The sequence below is a fragment of the Chelonoidis abingdonii genome, chromosome 7 (genome assembly GCF_003597395.2).
Source record: "Chelonoidis abingdonii isolate Lonesome George chromosome 7, CheloAbing_2.0, whole genome shotgun sequence".
In the NCBI taxonomy this organism is placed as follows: domain Eukaryota; kingdom Metazoa; phylum Chordata; order Testudines; family Testudinidae; genus Chelonoidis; species Chelonoidis abingdonii.
In genome coordinates, this window is record NC_133775.1 from 64,807,839 (window position 1) to 64,826,296 (window position 18,458).

General features: G+C 47.1%; 1 protein-coding gene across 1 annotated transcript; it reads left to right on the forward strand.

The window, feature by feature from the left end:
* Positions 1-1,628: 1,628 nt before the first annotated feature.
* LOC116839876 (flavin-containing monooxygenase 1-like) lies at positions 1,629-17,347 on the forward strand. The gene is made up of 9 exons (XM_032806124.1): positions 1,629-1,757; positions 3,314-3,480; positions 6,457-6,645; positions 7,804-7,966; positions 9,199-9,341; positions 10,208-10,407; positions 12,214-12,569; positions 16,099-16,171; positions 16,530-17,347. Exons 2-9 carry the CDS (start codon positions 3,349-3,351, stop codon positions 16,870-16,872), a joined length of 1,599 nt encoding a protein of 532 aa, XP_032662015.1. The 5' UTR covers positions 1,629-1,757; positions 3,314-3,348; the 3' UTR covers positions 16,873-17,347.
* The last annotated feature ends 1,111 nt before the right edge of the window (positions 17,348-18,458 follow it).

An 18,458-nucleotide genomic window follows, 5' to 3' on the forward strand; every position in this document is an offset into this window, starting at 1 on the left:
TGACTACCAGCTGGAGACCTTAGTGGAGTGCCCTCAAAGAGGCCAGGAAGGAAGGCCAGTGCAGTTACCTCAGGAACCATGTGTGACAGAGATGGCAATTTCTTCCAGTGTCTTTACTGCATTAGCTTTATGTACTGTGGGCCGGTGATTGTATATAATTCCGTAGGGGAGAGGAACTAAGAATGGTGGAGGTGATTAGGCAAATTCACACAGGTTGTAACACCTCCAAGGAGGTGTCACCATGCGGAGAGTCTCACCTATACTGGTTCAACTGGATTCTCCAGAGACTAACAGGCAAAAACAGGATGTTTGCAATAATAATCTGAGTTTAAACTGACACCAGTGCTGATCCAGCAAATGGACAGGACCTTCTGTCCAAGGGGGCACCTAATCCTTCTTGGGAAGGTTTGGAAGGACTTTCATCTGTTGAGGCTCCATAAGACTGAGGAGTGGCTTCTAGTAACCTTTGCATATATGTGTTATAGCATGTGTATAGAAACTCTTAATGTTTTTGTATATTTTCTCTGTCATGCTTTCACCTTAAGGATAAACATGCTTGCTTAAAAGAGCTGGGTGGGAACTTGTGACTGCTGGCAATTACAGCTATTCAGAGCCCACAGAGAGAAAGCAAAGTGCAGGTGCTGATGTGGTCAGGCAGTCTGGTTTGCTGGGGATATCGTACTGTAGCCAGGGAACTGTGCAGTGTGGGAAAGACCCCGGTCAGAATGGGGAGAGATGCGAGTCTTTGTACAAGCAAGGTGGTGGCTGAGGAGCCAGGGGGTTAGAGTAAGTGCCCTCAAGGGATCAGGGAGGGGAAACACAGGGGCAGTTGCCCTGAACTGTGATACCATGACAATAGGGTTTCATTTCCGGGGCTGCCTTAGACAAGCAGTGATGGAAAATCCAACCACTTCATCCACTCCAGTAGTGGGGCACAGTCAACATAAGGGCTCTGGGCTCCCCGTTACAACCCATGGTGTAACAAACGCAGTGACATGACCAGAGTCCTGCTGTAGCCTGGCTCTTGTCAGCTGCTCAGATGGCCTCTTGGGGCCATAGGCAGCCCTATGTAAGTTACAGCAGCCCTGAAGGAGCTGCAATGTACACTAGGGGCCTAGTCTGCAATCAGGGAGGCACAAGGTGACAAAGTCTCCTTGGCCTTCTTCTGCTGCCCCACATTTCCTACCCTGAGCAGGCTCAGCTGAAACAGAAAATCAGAACCTTTCTTCTTTTTGGAAACAAAAGCTCAGCTTCTCCTTTGCAGGGCCCAGTGTCACCAGTAGCAAGGAGTTTGCTCAAAGCCCTTTAGCTCTGCAGTGCAATGTAGGTTGTGGAACCAGTTTGCAAGTCAGCATCCCTTCTTGCCAAACGTGTCTTGCTGAAATTGGGGAACTATTTAGCTATATCCACCCTGAAGCGATAAGCATCCTTCAGCCCTTGCTATCTCTGGGTCTCCATCTAGTCTCACAGCTCAGATTGCACAGGTCCCTTGCTTTGATGGTTTTGGAAAGCGATCAGACAGCCTCCCACATCTGAGAACTTTGCTCCTGCCAATCCCAGCAAGGATCAGTTATGTAACAGCAAAGGGAAAGGGGGCGGTTCCACATTAAGAGAACTCCCCACTCCCCCGAACCTATTGTGTGTCCAATATTCCTCCAGTGCTGTGCAAGTTGAATTACAGTGAGTGACGCTTTCCCTAGCTGCCCAGACACGCTTGTGAAGAGACGTGGCTTCAACAAACAAGACACAGACGTGAGGTAAGGGAACTAAATCAACCTATGCATGCAGAGGGTAAAGTGGACACCACATAATAGGGGGACAGTTAATAGGCACAGCTGTTTAACTAGTACAGATGGCTAGGGATGGTTTTCCTGCAATGCATTTGGTTTGCTTTAGAATCTCTTCTGCAACTTTGCATTGACTAATAGACCAGCTGGAAGCAGATTTTTTTTTTCCATCTGCTGCTGAACTTCTATGACAAGCAAGTCTCAAAGCATGTGAGACAATAGAAGCTAGGATGTGCCTTATGCAAGCTTGGTTCAGTTTTGACGTGTGTATTTGCTTCACAGCAGATGGCTTTAGAGAGTCCTTAATATAAATGGATGCAAAAAGGTGCAATTACTGGGCAGAAAAAGTGCTAATTCAGTAAATAAGAGCAGGTAAACATGATGCATTTCTGAAGTATACATTCAGATTTCTGTGCTAGGAGGTAAGAACCGAAGCAATGGAGCTGGTCAGGAAATGATCTTTTTTCCTAAAAAAAAAAGTCAATGAAAACAAGCAAAAACATCCAAACCTCATAGATGTTGAAATTTTTCCATGAAAAATATTGGGTTTTCACCAAAAACAATATGAAAGGGAAAAAATGTTTTCTCCTAAAACTTGAACTTATTAATCAAAAACTTATTGTCAGAGAGACATAAGGCATTCCAGTGGCTGGGAGTTGATGCTAGAAACATTCAAACTGGTAATAAGGTGCACATTTTTAATAGTGAGGGTAATTAACTATTGGAATAACTTACCAAAGTGTGTGCTGAGCCTTTATCACTTTGAATTCTTTCAATGAAGCCTCCATGTCCTTCTAAAAATGGGCCTGGTTCAGCCACAAAGTATTGGGCACAATGCAGAGGAATTATCGGATAAAATTGTAAAATTCTGTGTTTATGCAGGAGGTCAGACTAGATCATGATAGTGGTCACTTCTGGCCTTAAATGTTTGTTAATTACCTTGCATAAAAATAGCTATGTTGAAAATCCCACATTCTTGTTGCAATATTCAATGTACTAGGTCCATGTCTGTATCTTCGGAGAACTCTATCACTGCAATGTTCACTTAGTACTTGCAAGAGGGACTTTAGTCTGTGTCTCTTGCCAATTTTGGTTGGACATCTTCCTGGAGGTTTCATCACATGACCTAATCTTTAAAGATTAATGTTTAGGTCCTGGAGATTTCCGGACAATCCTGGAGGGTTGGCAACCTTTACTCTGGTCCCAAATGGCTGTGCATAATAACAAGAGATTCACAGTGCCCCCACCCAAGCTCTCTGTCTGGGAAAGTCCGCCCATAAAGGCACAGTCCCAGTATCACAACTATTAACTGAATTCTGTTGTTCTTTAACCACACATGAGCATCTGCTACTTAAGATCCAACCCCTTTTGTATAACGAACAGAAATGGCAGATGTGCCTGTTAAATCTGAGAGGAGAACTAGTAATTACTTTCTCCATAACACTCTCCTCTTTGTTTATAATACAAATTGCTAATCCTTTTCACTGAAGTGATACCAACTCTGTTCACTGAATTCTACCCACCAGCAAGACTGCATGATCTCCCCCCAGTAAAGGAGACCATGGTGAAGAGAGTTGCAATTATCGGAGCTGGCGTGAGTGGACTGACCTCCATCAAGTGCTGCCTGGATGAGGGGCTGGAGCCCACCTGCTTTGAGAGAAGTGATGACATCGGGGGTGTCTGGAGATTCACAGTAAGTGAGGGGGTTTGTTGCCCAGGGAGTGAGCTGTTTACATGTTACTAGCTACACCTGTGCGTCCCAGGCCAGTAACCAGAAGAGACTATTTATTAACCGAGAAATGAAGTCAAGCCAGCTCAACAGCAGCCTTAAACAGAACTAGTTTGTTCAAAGAATGGCAGTGTCCCGTTCAGACACTGGGGCGTGGCAGTCACCAGGCCTCTGTATTGGATGCAACCTTTGGATCCCGCATGCTCCCCAGCCCCCTAGGTTTGAGCAGCATTCAGACACAGTGCCAGGATGCAAACTCTCTGGCTGGCACCCTCCATGCTGCCCTAGGCCCCAAGACCAGTGCTGGCCCCCCTCACGTACCTTATGCACGCTCTCCCCAGAGTTCCGCCTCTGTGGGCACTCAAGTTTAACCCTCTGGGGACATGTGACAGATAAAGTGAGGAATTCAGCCCTTGCAAAGGAACACCTTAAGCACACACACTTTACACTCAGGGTATCTCTACACTGGCGCTGGAACTGTTATTTCCAGCTTGGGCAGACATACCTGCCCTTGCTCTGAGAGAGCTGGCATACTAAAAATAGCAATGGACAGGTGATGCATGAGCCGTGGGCAGGGCTAATCACCCAAGTACATACCTAGGGTCGTGGATGGGATCATACCTGGGGTGGCTAGCCCCTGTCCCCACTTCTGCCACCATGGCTAGATTGCTGTAATTCATGTGCTAACTCAATCTGAGCTAGCATGGGTATGGGGATTACGCTCCCTGCCCCAGTGTAGACATACCCTTCGAACACACATGAGGTACAGATCTATGGGGAAACAAGTAACACCTGTATGTAATACCTTCCCTTAGCAACCTCACCAATCTCTTTGGGGTTTGATCAGCGTTCTTCAGGGGATAGAGCCCTCCAGCCTGCCCTTCCTCCTGCTCAGTTTTCTGCATCTAGCAATGAACTCTTGCCTTCTTGTTAGGGAGCTTGTCTCTTTTAAAAGCAGGGCCTGACACCTCTTCCTGCTTCTCTTCTCACGCTGGGGCTTTTCCATTCCCTCTTTCTCCCCTGGGGGACTGTTGGCACTGGGCCATTGTCCCAATTTCAGACATGGTTTGTATTGTGCCACAAAACAAAAGTTTTATTCCACACTGAGGGTTAGAGTAGAAAATGGAGTTCATAGAATCAAATGGAATTCAGAAACATACACGGACATATTCCCAGCACTGTAATGGGGGCAGGGGAAGGGGGTTACATTAAGCAGGTCCTAAGTCCCTGCATCCCAGTCTGTCCTTATTGTACAATGATACTTAACATCTTCAGCCGGCCATACTGGTAACTAACTAATCCTTAGACCACTGTGAGTTAGGCAGCCACAGTGAATGTTGGTCATTAGCAACTACTCATTTCACAGCAAAAAGCAGCTTACTGGCAACTTTTGAATAAAGGCAAAAGTCCCATGCAAGCTGTGACAACAGAGGCTGGCACTTTCTGCAAGAGCGGGGATGCTGGGGAATGGTGGGGCTGCATAGTACTTCCTCCTGCTCTCTTTGCCCTGCACCCTGCCCTGGCATCAGGAACCTGGGCTCGGCCATGTCCCAGTGCTTCCTTCCCTGGCTGCAGCCCACAAATCTGCCTGCAGCCAGGGTTTTCCATGGACAGTGAGGGTCCTTGGGGGCCCATGGGGCTGCACAGTATCTCTCTACCAGCTGTCTGGGCTGCAGACTCAAAGCCAGCAAATTCATTACAAGGGGAACGTCTCTTCCCAAACAATCGTCAATAAGCAAGAAGCCAATTGCTAATATCTGAAAGCCGTTAACATTAAAGTGAAGGGGATGGGATCAGTTCTCAGGGAAAATGTTGCTAATAACCACAAGTTGTCGATATCAAGCTTGCTAATAACCGGCATCCGCTATATTATTAACACCACTTGATGGGTGGGGAAACTGAGGCACAGAGAAGTTAAAATGTGCCCAAGGTCACACCAGTAAATTAGTGGCAGCTGAGGAATAGAATTTTAAGAGCCCTGACTCCCTCGTCCCATGTTTGTTCTTCTAATCCACTCCCCCTCCTGGAAGTTCTTCCTAAAAACTGGAGTTGGCAAAATGTCTTCAGAGCTGCCTAGTAATTGGCCCGAGCAGCAGATGTGACAAAGTGCCAAGCAATACAACAGAATTCAGCTGTGCAAGCCTAAGTGAAACCATCAGCAACATATCTCCCTTAAGGTTGCTGTCAATGTGCCACGATGGAACGTTTCTTCTCAACATCAAGGCTCAGGTGGTAGGTGCTGCAGCCACAGCAGCAGTAGGACAGCAGAGACATGCATTCTGGAGGAGGCATTCTGCCCATGGAGTGGTGATGCAGGCAGAGTGCAACCATGGACGCAGCTATAATAAAAGGCTGTAGGACAGTCTCCTAGCAGAGTGCTAGCTGATCATAGAATCATAGATTATTAGGGACCTCAGGAGATTATCTAGTCCAACCTCCTGCTCAAAGCAGGACCAATCCCCAACTAAATCCCCAAATGCCCCCCTCAAGGTTTAGCAGGCCAACGCTCAAACCACTAAGCTATCCCTCCCCCCAGGGAAGAGGGAACTGGCCTCAGATGACTCATCTAGTAGTGCTCCAGAGGCAGTGCTCCCTCTTGGGTGTGTAGTGCTTCCCTCTGCACTGAGTCCTTAGGGAATGCCAGTGTTGATGTCCCCCCTGCCCTCTGTGCAGCTGCACAAGGCACAGGAAAGGGGCCCTGCTGTTGCCCCACCATGACATTTGTGAAGAGATCAGATGTGATTTGGCCCCAGATAGAGAGATCAATTTAATTCTGTTGTGAGCGCAACAGCCTGGGCCAAATTCTAATTCCTAATCTTGTCTGTGTCCCACCATGAGTGGAAACCAAATGCTATATACAAAAAGGGGTTGATAGGCATATTCTCTCCCTGGCTGCATGTGTGAATGCATTCACTCTTCCCTGTGACACTGTGCTGATAGGAAGATGTTGAAGATGGGAGGCCCAGCCTTTACAAATCCATGGTCAGTAACACCTGCAAAGAGATGTCGGCCTTCACAGACTTCCCGTATCCTGAGGATTTTCCAGTCTTTGTGTCCAACTCCCAAGTCCTGGAGTATCTCAGGATGTATGCCAAGCATTTTGGCCTTCTGAAGCACATCCAGTTCAAGGTGAGCTATAGAATGTAGCAGCTGGTCCACATGAGAGGATAACAGTCTACGAGAGCTGCCAGCTGATGGAGTAACTTCTTTATATAAACAGTTTAGGCTCATGCTTTTGACACTGAAAGCACTGAGCTTGGGTGGTGTCAGACAAGGATCAACAGAATCAGACATCTCTCCAAGGCAGGCTATTTAATATGTATAATTTGTATTGTGGTGCCTATGAGCCCCCACCCAGTCGAGAAGCCAAATTTCTAAAGGTATTTAGGTGCCTAAAGATGCAGAGAGGCATCTAATGTGATTTTTCTAAAGCATCATGGTACCTAACTCCCACTGAAATCAACAGGAGTTAGGCACTTCTGAAAACCCCACTAGGTGCCAATTTGCATCCTCAGGTGCCTAAATACCCTTGAAAATGTGGTCCAGGGCCCTGCTGTGATAGGCGCTGTACAAACATACAACAAAAAGACAGACCTGGCCCCAAGGAACTTACAATCAGAATTGGCTGAAAAAATGGAAACCCCTCCTCACACAAAATGTGGTGACTTTGGGGTGGGGGGAAAGTCCCAAACTGGGACAAAATGTCAGAAATGCAATTTTTTATTATATTGCACGAAGAGTTTTCAAGAAAAAAATCTATTTCAAAATTGAAAACTTTGCAGCTTCCCAGCTAACCATCTGGAAGACTCTTGTCAATTTCACTTGACATTAACAAGACCCCTCCCCTGGGGATGTAAGAGAACCCAGCCACTTAGCCTCCATCTCTGGGTCCCAGAGCTGCAGGATGGGGGAGAAGCAGGGAGGCCAAGAGCAGCCCTCCAGGAAAGCTTGTCTCTTTCACTGGCAAAAGGTTAAATTGATAAGAGCATTCCAGGCAGGCAGCCAGGGCTGTCATAAACATTTTCTCAACAGAAAATCAATTTTTTTTCTGCAAACTTTCTCGTGGAGAATTCTGGTCTTGCGAAAGTGGCAAATTTTGACCAGCTCTACTCAAGGTTTAAATAAATCCTCCTCCAGGCCAAAGTCAGGGCTCTCCCCCTCCCTAGCTGGAAAATGGTCCAGCAAATTTTCCCAAGCGCACATTGTCATAGACTGTTTACTCTACTTATGTTTGTTACACTCAAATCTCAAGCTGATGGATGATATCTGTTTGGTTCAATGTTTCAGACCACAGTCATCAGTGTAAGGAAATGCCCAGATTTCTCTGCCACTGGCCAGTGGGCTATTGTCACGGAGTCTAATGGGAAGCAGGAATCATCTGTCTTTGATGCTGTTATGGTTTGCATTGGCTATCTCTCTGATCCATCCCTGCCGTTGGAGTCTTTTCCTGGTACAGGATGTCTTGTGTTTACTATTAAGCATTTCTGTGTTTGACAAGAAGACTAACAAATCCACAGATGGAAACATTTTTGTTTCCATGTTCTAATTTCCTGGATCTGGCAACTAACGTCATATTGACATACGTAATTAGGGGACTAATTCCCATTTGGTGATGGGAATTAGTCCCATCACCAAATCATTGCTGGCCATGGATTAGAATATCTTGTTTATTTCTGAACCAGTTGCCCGTACAAGCGTAGTTCTACAGTAGATCTAGTATGATTGTCCAGAATACTGTAGTGCTGTCAGATCTCTATTGTAGCACTTTTTTAAAGGTATAGTAGTAACTCCAGCACTGTTAGTTACACACACACACACACAACACACACACACACACTCAGACATACAAATCACTTTAAAATATCTCGTTTGCTTTACTCACTGCTGGGGGCTGAAGGATCAGGAGGTGGTAGTTCCTTCTCTCCTCTGCTCCAGTTATAGATTCCCTGACCAGAAGGGTCCATTGTGATCATTTAGCCTGACCTACTGTATAGCACCGGCCAGAGAACTTCCCCCAACATAATTCCTAGGGAAACATCCACCCTTGATTTAAAAACTGCCCGTGATGGAGACTCCACCGTGACTTTTGGTGATTCTCCTAGTTCTGGTTTCTGTGAGAGGAGAAGCAGGCTGGAGACAGTTCTGTCTGCTTTCCCCTCATTAGCTCTGCTGACGACTGTGTCTGCAGGGCAAGGAGGGGAGAGCCCGTCTATCACTTTTGATTGCGTCCAAGGCCAAAAGGGTCATCTAGTCTGACCTCCTGCATAATACAGGCCATGGAACCTCTCCCAGACACTGTCTGCACAGCCTATCACTTGAATTGGAACTAGAGCCTCCCTTTTAGAAAGGCGTCCAGTCTGCACAGGAAGATTCCAGGTTTGGGAGAATCTCCCATATCCCTAAAGAAGTCACTCCATTTCTCTTGCTGGGACTTAGGAATTAGGCCCCCTCTCCTCTTCAGGAGCAATCTCCAAGAAAGGGCAAAGATTAAGATTACTAGGACCATTTATCCTCTGAAAAATATAACAGCAAGAAGCCAAATCTTGAGGTCATTTTTTTTCTGTCCTCTCTACCAAAATACACCTCCCATTAACAGCAATGGACTCCAGGATATGGCCTGGAATTATAATTGACTATTATTTAAGTGATATTTGCCAGATACCCTTCCGCTCTTCCTAACAGGGATAGAGACATTTCAAGGCAAGTACTTTCACAGCCGCTATTACAAGCATCCAGATGTGTTTGAGGGGAAGAAAGTCCTTGTGATCGGCATGGGGAATTCTGGAGTGGATATCGCCATTGAGGCCAGTCGTGTGGCTGAAAAGGTACTGTTCTTCCAGCTCCTTTCAAATCTGCAGGGAGGGTGATGTTAATTTTTGTTATGTGCAGCGATGGGCAGCAATGAAGCCTTTTAGAAGCCACACAGAATGAACTGTCAGGAGAAAGGAACTGAGAACCTGATTCTAGAGCAGAGGTCCTCAAACTGTGGGGTGCGGAGGAACCTTGGGGGAGCATGGCAGGGCCTGGGCCAGCCCACACAATGGGTCGGGAGGGAGCGCTACCCAGCCCGTCCCCGCCCTCAGCTCTGCTCCGGTTCTGCCCACAGCTGTGTCCTGGGCTTCTAGCCCCACCCCCACCACAGCCAAACTGCAGCTCCACCAGCAGCTTCAGCCCCTGGCCTCTGCTCTGGCCCCACTCCCGGCCCCAGACCCACCCCCAGCTGTAGCCCTACCCTCAACCCCCTTACTCCTGTCCACATCCCCCACCCCCGAGCTGCAGGCTTTGCTCCCAGCCCCAGGGGGGTGCGGATGGGGATAAAGGGGGGCGTGACCCTCAACATTTGGGGACCACTGTTCTAGAGATTATTTCCACAGAATGGGAATATTGCTTTTTCAGAGACCCAAGAGGCAAGGAAAAGTGCTACCCGACCCAACAGTGTCTAGTCCTTTAACATAACCCAACAGCGTCTTTATGGCATTGTGGTCTCCAAGGTCGTGGCAGTTGGACTAAGGAGTCAAAGGTGGCTTTGTCCTACCCCTACACCTCACTCACACAAATCTGAGAGACCTCAAAGACTTTGCTTATTGGCTAGGTGGGTAAAGTCAGGGAACAATCCTTGTCTGGGTTTAGTTTCATAAACTCAAGGAAAGCAATTCACCCTCCAAAGCTTTGCTGCTCTGTTGCCTTCTAGGTGATGATCAGCACTGGCCGAGGCGCATGGGTGATCAGTCGGGTGTTTGACAATGGTTACCCATGGGACATGGTCTTCCTCACTCGTTTCATGAATGTGATCCGGAATTCCCTCCCTGGGCCCATTACAACATGGCTGGTTGCTCACAGGACAAGTCAGTGGTTTGACCATGCAAACTACGGCCTGATACCTAAGGACAGGTATATCCTGCGTTTCTGTTCCATGTGGTGGTATATTGGTCACTGAGTTAGAGAAGGAAGAGGAAAATGCAGCTAGCCAATGACGTACAATGTGTTAGAGGAGCAATGCAAACCCACATGTCGAGAGTGTAACTAGGATTGCCAACTTTCTGATCACACAAAACCAAACACATCTGCCTCTGCCCTGCCCCTTCTCTGAGGCCCTGCCTCTACCCCGCCCCTTTTCCAAGGCCCTGCCTTTGTTCACTCCATTTCCCTCCCCCATCACTCACTCTCCCCACCCTCATTCACTTGCTTATTTTCACCGGGCTGGGGCAGGGAGTTGGGGTATGGGAGGGGGATGAGGGCTCTGGGGTGGGGCCAGAAATGAGAGGTTCAGGGTGCGGGAGGGGCTCCTGGCTGGGGTAGGGGATGCAGGAGGATGTGGGATACAGGTTCCAGGAGGGAGTTTGGGTGCAAGAGGGGTCTCCAAGCTGGGGCAGGGGGTTGGGATGCAGGAGAGGGGATGGGGCAGGTTTGGCTAGGGGACCCTGGGCTGGGGAAGGGAGTGGGAATGCAGGAGTGCGTGTAGGGAGTGGGCTCTGGGAGGTGCTGACCTCGGGGGGGGGGGGGGTCCCTGGAAGCAGTGACCTGTCCCTCGGCTCCTAGGTAGAGGGGCCAGGCAGCTCTGTGCTGTGCACACTGCCTCCACGCACAAATGCCACCCCCACAGCTCTCATTGGCCACGTTTCCCAGCCAATGAGAGCTGAAGAACCTGTGCTTGGGGAAGGACAGGGAGCTCCCCTGCTGTGCCTCCGCCCAGGAGCTGAGGAACATGTCTCCACTTCCAGGAGCTGCGCAGGGCCAGGTAGGGAGCCTGCCAGCCCCACCAACCAGACTTTTTTAATAGTCCTGTCAGCAGTGCTGACCAGAGCCATCAGGGTCCCTTTTCAACCAGGGTTCTGGTTGAAAAACAGACACCTGGCAACCCTAGGTGTAACATAGGAATGTATAAGTCTACACCAGAAAGTAGGGTTTGGGATGTTGATCAGCTAGATTTTCATAGGACAACTGAAGAAGCGGGTCTCCTGACTTGCTCTGTGTAGAGGAGGGGAACACTAGCATTGTACAGCCCCAGGCAGGGGTGCTGGAATGGGGGGAGCCCAGGGAATCATGGCCCTCCCATAGGGAGAGTGATGTGGGAGGAGGGGGGGAGAGAAGTGAGTAGGGGGGCGAGGTCTTGTGGGAGGAGGTGGCATGGGAGTGGGGCCTCGGGGAGAAGGGGAAGCGCACAGGAGCAGGGCCTCAGGGGGGTAGGGGTTGCATGTGGGAGCAGGGCCTTGGGGCAGGGAAGGGGCGGCACATGGGAGAGGGGTCTTGGGGAAGGAGGAAGGAGCAGTGCAGGGGGCCAGGCCATGGTTTGGCCACTAGCGGTCCCCCACTTTTAGGGACCTTCTGCCACTCCTCTGGCCAGGAGCTAGTCCTGCCCACTAAGCTTTCATTATGTAGAGACTCATAAAGAGTCAGACAGTTTTTGAAGTGCTTTTTTGCTCTGAAAAGTGACTCTGTAAAAGTACTGTGCATGAATTGACCAGAACCCGGGGGAGGTGGCAGTGATGTGAATAAAGCAGGTTGCAGGAGGGATGACTTTATTTAAAGACTTCAAGACCCTGGAGCCTCGTTTGGAGTTGGGTGGGAAACAGGACTTTGCTTTCCCAATTTTGAGTCTTCCAGGTCAGAGGTCATTCTCCAGCTTTTTGCTGAAGCACATGGGGTTGCCTCAGCTGCCCCAGCATTCTGATTGTGTTTCTGTTTGTTTCAATGCAGAGATGTGATACGGGAACCTGTGCTGAATGATGAACTTCCAGGCTGTATCATCACTGGGAAAATCACCATAAAACCAAGTCTGAAGGAGATCAAGGAAAACTCAGTCACGTTTCAAAATAGCCCCACAGAGGAGCCTGTTGACGTCATTGTCTTTGCCACAGGATACAAGTTCTCTTTCCCTTTCCTTGAGGAATCTGTTGTCAAAGTCGAAAAGAAGCAGGCATCCCTGTACAAATATATCTTCCCCCCTCATCTGGAGAAGCCAACCCTGGCCGTCATTGGCCTCATCAAGCCATTTGGTGCAGTCATGCCAGTTGTAGAAATTCAAGCTCGCTGGGTCACACGAGTCTTTAAGGGTAGGTGGAGCAGGAAGGTTACTATGAAGTGAGAACTTCCTCAAAGAAAAAGGCAGTGTTTCAGACACAGGTGGTGAGCAAGTGGGTATGTTGTCCCACGGCAACGCAGACCACAAAGGGATTCATCCAGGACTAGGAAAGGTAGTGCTCATAGACTGGTATCTAAATTGGGTTGCTCCACACTTTACTGTCTTACAGAACATTTTATAACTCAGTGACATCCTTACTATATGAACAAGCGAAATACCCAAAGAACCATCTTAGAAATATTAATCTGGATCTGTCCGAACAGAATTCCAGAGCCCTGTTTTTTCCTCTAGGATACAGGTAACTCTCCTTGAAGAAGAGGAGAGTTTATTTGTATTCAGTGGTAAGAAAAGAAGGCCCTGTGTTTGTAACAATTGGGAAGCCATGACACGAGCACTTCCATCAGTTCCTCGTGGATGATGCAGTGGCCACACTCACTCTAGAGTTTCAGGAGGCATTGTTGTCCCCTTGAGATGCAATGCTTCTGAGAGCTCCCCTTGGGTTTGTGCGGCTCATCACAGCCTCCACCACAGTTCTGGGCCTTAAAGGCAATTCCTGACCCACTGATAGGCAGCTATATCCCTTTAGGGGCAGGAAAAATGGAATAGCCTCTGTTTTACCAGGCAGAGCTGGTAATAAACAGGATTCCCCACTGCTGCACTAAGACCAGGCAGAATCCAGCAGCTGGTTCGTCTTTGTCTTTTGGAGGGAGGCAGTTTCTCAGCACCAGGGAGAACAGTGTTACACTCAGGACAACCTGGGGCCTGATTCTGATCTCACATCCACTCGTTCCATGCCAGTGTTGCTCCTTTGGGGAAGCTCCTGATCTCAATTATGCCAGTGTAATTTCAGAGTAAATGCCATGGACTTTAACAGGGTTACTCCAAAATCACACTGTGTAACTGAAATCATGTTTTGGTCCCTGGCTCCTACAGATAAGGATTCAAATCCCAGTCATCCAGGGCCACCCAGAGGAGTCAGGGGGCCTGGGACAAAGCAATTTCGGGGGGCCCTTGCATAAAGAAAGTTGCAATACTATATTCTTGTGGGGGGCCCTGCAGGGCCCGGGGCTTGGGGCAAATTGCCCCACTTGCCCCACCCCCAGGCAGGCCTGCAGTCATCAGGGAAAGTCTCCAAAGCAGTGGCTAGACTAGAATAGAGGAGGTTGTTAGAAGGCACTAGCTAACATGTTCCAACTAACATGTTTGAGAAGTCTGGTGCAGACACAGCCCTGGTGATACTGGTAGTCTATGTCAATGGTTCTCAAGCAGGGGTACACAGAGATCTTCCAGGGGGTATTCAACTCATCTAAATCAGTGTTTCTCAACCTGGGGGGTGCAACCTTTAGGGGGGTTATAGCACAGGTTTGGGGGGGTTGCAAGTGCAGGGCCAGCATTAGGAGGTGGCAAGCAAGGCAGTTGCCCAGGGCCCCATGCCACAAGGGGCTTCATGAAGCTGAGTTACATGCGTCAGTTTCACCACCTGGGGCTTGGCGTCAGCCCTGCCGCTTGGGGCTCAGATGTCAGACAAGGCTCACAAGTGAAAAACACACTGAAGTGTAAGTACAATATTTATATTCCAGTCAATTCATTTTATAATTATATGATCAAAATGAGAAAGTGAGCAATTTTTCAGTAATAAGATGCTGTGACACTTGTGTTTTTATGCTTGATTTTGTCAGCGGGTAGTTTTTAAGTGAGGTGAAATTTGGGGGGTACGCAAGACCAATCAGCCTCCTGAAAAGGGTACAATCATCTGGAAAAGTTGAGAGCCAATGGTTTAGGGGGAAACTAAGTTTCAGCCACTTTAGCTCTTGTAAACCAATTAGTGTAGATTTGAACAGCAGACTTTTCAAACATGTTCATAGATTCAAAGAGTTTAAGGCCAGAAGAGATGTTAGATGAGCCAGTCCAACCTCCCGCATAGCACAGGCCTTAAATTTCACCCCCATCCCCATATTGAGCTCAATAACTTACATTTGGCTAAAGCATCTCTTCCAGAAGGGCATCCAGTCTTGATCTGAAGACATCAAGAAATAAAAAATACACCTGTCAAGGTTCCTTCACCGCTCTGAACTTTAGGGTACAAATGTGGGGACATGCATGGACACTTCTAAGCTTAATTATTAGCTTAGATCTGGTAACTCTGCCACCATCCAGAAATTTAAGTGTCTGGATCACTTCTTGTCCCCCCCCAAAACCTTCCCCTCCCTGGGCAACCTTGAGAGGCTTCACCAGTTCCCTGGTGAACACAGATCCAAACCCCTTGGACCCTGATCTTAAACAAGGAGAATAACCATCCTCTTCCTTCCCCACCAATCCTGGTGAGCCCAAATCCAGTCCCCTTGGATCTTAAAAACAAGAATCAATCAGGTTCTTAAAAGAAACTTTTAATTAAAGAAGAAAGGTAAAAAAATCATCTCTGTAAAATCAGAATGGAAATACTTTACAGGGTAATCAGCTTCATGTAGCTAGAGGAACCCCCTCTAGCCTTAGGTTCAAAGTTACAGCAAGCAGAGGTAAATCCTCTCAGCAAAAAGGGACATTAACAAGTTGAGAAACAAAAATAAAACTAATCCGCCTTGCTGGCTGTTACTTACAATTTGAAACATGAGAGACTGATTCAGAAAGATTGGAGAGCTGGATTAACGTCTGGTCCCTTTTAGTCCCAAGAGCGAACAACACTCCAAAACAAAGAGCACAAACAAGACTTCCTCACCAAGCCTTGTCCCCTTATTGGTCCTTTGGTCAGGTGTCAGCCAGGTTCACTGAGCTTCTTAACCCTTTACAGGCAAAAGAGGCATTAACCCTTAACTATCTGTTTATGATACCACCATTTCGCTTTTGTTTGTTCCAATGGTTACTCACTCTCACTGCTAAAATATTGTCTTATATCTAATTGGAATGTGTCTGGCTTCAGCTTTCTCCCAGAAGGTTAGAGAGCACCTCTTTAAATCCTAGTCAAGATAAGGTGACCAGATAGCAAGAGTGAAAAATCGGAACAGGAGTGGGGGGTAATAGGAGCCTATATAAGAAAAAGCCCCAAATATCAGGACTGTCGCCATAAAATCGGGACATCTGGTCACGCTAAGTCAAGACAAGGTGTAAGAGTGGGTGTGATTTGAGATGATTCATTAAAACAATTAGGTCACTTGTCCATCTGACAAGCCATGAGTTCTCTCTCCTTCGGGGAGGAGGAGCCAGGATTTCCAATCTGAGAACAAGCTCCAAATGACTCAGGCCTCGTCTACACACAAATTGGCACCAGTTTAGCTAAATGGGCACAAACACCTTTGTGGATGCTCTTATTTTCGTGGCTTATTTCAGCTTTGTTTAAATCTGCTCCTAACTGAAGTAAGCTAAATTGAAATAAGCCTGGTTTAAGCTGAAATAAGAGTGTCCACACCAGCCTTTTCACCAGTGTAACTAAATTGGTTTAAAATCCCACCTGAAGTTGAACAAGTCCACCACTTCATGACAACAATCCCTTTTCTGGTTTCTAGGCTTGTGTCAGCTGCCTCCAGTGAGCACCATGGTGGAAGAGATCAACGAGACGAAGAAAAACAAAATTCGCTGGTAAGCCATGGTCACCTAATGCAAAAGACTTTGATTGAGATTTAAAAACCCCTGAACTTTGGGAGGTATCAGAATGCAGTTCCAAATTTGGCAGCTGTTCCCTATCTCTTTATAGGGGTGTCTAAAATCCAGATATGTATTCAGTTAGTCTACTATATCTACTGTGTTTGAAGTTCATCTTTTAGCTAGCGGCTATGTAATTATACAGGAAGTCTGGAATATCTATTCAAAGAAACCCACTGATGATCAAGCAGAATAACTGCACATGAAAAAAAGGGACTGAATTTCAATAGCATCTCCTCTGTTTTACCTATTGATCAGAATGACATCCCTCCTCCTTCTTTTCTGATTCGTTAAGGTTCGGTTTGTCCTATGATGAGATCCTGAAAACTGATTGCCTCGTGTATATTGACGAACTTGCCTCCTTGATGGGCACAAAACCCAATGTGCTGGCTCTGCTCTTGAAAGATCCAGTCCTGGCCATGAAAATTTTCTTTGGTCCATGCACAGCATACCAGTACCGCCTGACTGGACCGGGGAAGTGGAATGGAGCCAGACATGCCATCCTAACCCAATGGGACCGGACAGTGAAGCCCACGAGAACACGAGTTGTAGCAGAGCCTCCAAACTTCTGTTTCAATTTACTTAAACTAATCAGCCTTTTTGTTCTCTTTGCTGCAATTTTTCTTGGTTTCAAGTAGTCCTGGTGTGACGTACAAGCCTGCATGTATAAATCTTTTCTGGCTAGACAATATTTCTATATGAGGAGGCAGGAAAGCAATACATACAAAGATCCTGTAAGAACAGAAGGGTTTCTAAAGTTAAGAAAAACAAAATCAAACTTTAACCAATGTCACTAAAACATTTCTCCTCTATCTAAACTACACACCAAGACTTGTCTACCTGAGACCACTGCACAGATTTAACATTATATTCATACTCATCAGCATCCTTTCATAAAATCAGATAGAGTGCAACATCACACACCTCCCAGGGAAAAATCTTTGGTTATTTGCTTTTGAGGCTGGGCTAGTTAACCGGCAGACTCATCCATATAGCAATGATGATTGCTCCTGTCTGGAAGTCTTGAGTGCTGAAGATATTGTGCAGTTGGCTCAGTTCTGTTCCCTTATTAACAATTTCTTTAAAGTAATAAACACGTCAGCTCTTCCAGAAGGTTGGCTTTGAATTTATTGAGTTGGTTGCCAATTCTTCTGTGCATGTGCTTTGTGTGAGAACGGAAGGTCCAGGGGCTAGGCTTGGATTTGAGAAACCCACACTCAATTCCCTCCTCTGCCTGGGTTCAAGTCCCTTCTCAGACTTCCTGTGTGACCTTGGGAAGCCTCTCTCTGTCTCAGTTCCCATCTGTACAATGAAGATAATAACACTTCCCAGCCTCACAGGAGCTTGGGGAGGAAAATACATGGAAGACTGAAGTGCTCAGATGCTACAGCAATGGATGCCATTTAAGTACCTTAGATTACTACAGGCTGTAGCATTAGCCCATGGAACTTTTGGGTTTTTTTGTTTTGTCTGCCATAGACAACTCCTCATAATTTAGACAAGATTGTCATTTATGGTATGTATACCTGGTAAGGTGTCGTCATGCTTTTTGCATTGTCATAGCTATATTGTTGCAGGCAGATAGACTGCTGAGGCAAACAACAGTGGTAGTCCGTGCCTGGAGTGCTTAGCGCCAATAAACACACCGAGATGGAGAAGCAGAACACAAGTTTATTTGGGATCCCAAAGCGGAGCTAGGAGACTTAGTACGCCTCAGATCCAGCCCAGCTAAAACAAGCAATCTGTTTCTTTATATCCATGAGAACTTTTCTCACTGACTAGCAAGCCCCCGTTTCCCCTCCCTCTTCTGTCCGGCTGCAGCATTCTTTTCTCACACACTTTTTTCTCCCCCCGTAGCAGTTACGTAAGCGCAGGTGCATTAAGTAAACTTGGCCGCAGCAGCTCGTTAGTAAGTTTTCCTTCTGCAAGTTATCTTGTCCTTCTGCTAAAGGTGCACAGGCCTCATTATTTCTGCTTTAGACCAATCAGATCTGTTGCAACTGATAACGGCTGTTACTCCTGGCCTTTCCCATCAGCCAGCCTTTTAGGTCGATTAGAGTTCAAACATGGAAGGACTTTTGCTCATCTGAGGCCTAAACAGGGAGACTTTATATCCTTATTTTCTTCCACTTTTCCACGTTACTTAGGGTTATGCTTAGTGACACCAACAATATTGATCCCAGGATATGAGAGAGACAAAAAGAGAGAGGTAATATCTTTTATT

Coding starts and splice junctions, on each gene's coding strand:
- LOC116839876 (XM_032806124.1), top strand. CDS start 3,349: ATGGTGAAGAGAGTTGCAATTATCGGAGCTGGCGTGAGTGGACTGACC. Junction 6,646..7,803: donor TGAAGCACATCCAGTTCAAG/GTGAGCTATAGA, acceptor TCAATGTTTCAG/ACCACAGTCATCAGTGTAAG. Junction 12,570..16,098: donor GGTCACACGAGTCTTTAAGG/GTAGGTGGAGCA, acceptor TCTGGTTTCTAG/GCTTGTGTCAGCTGCCTCCA.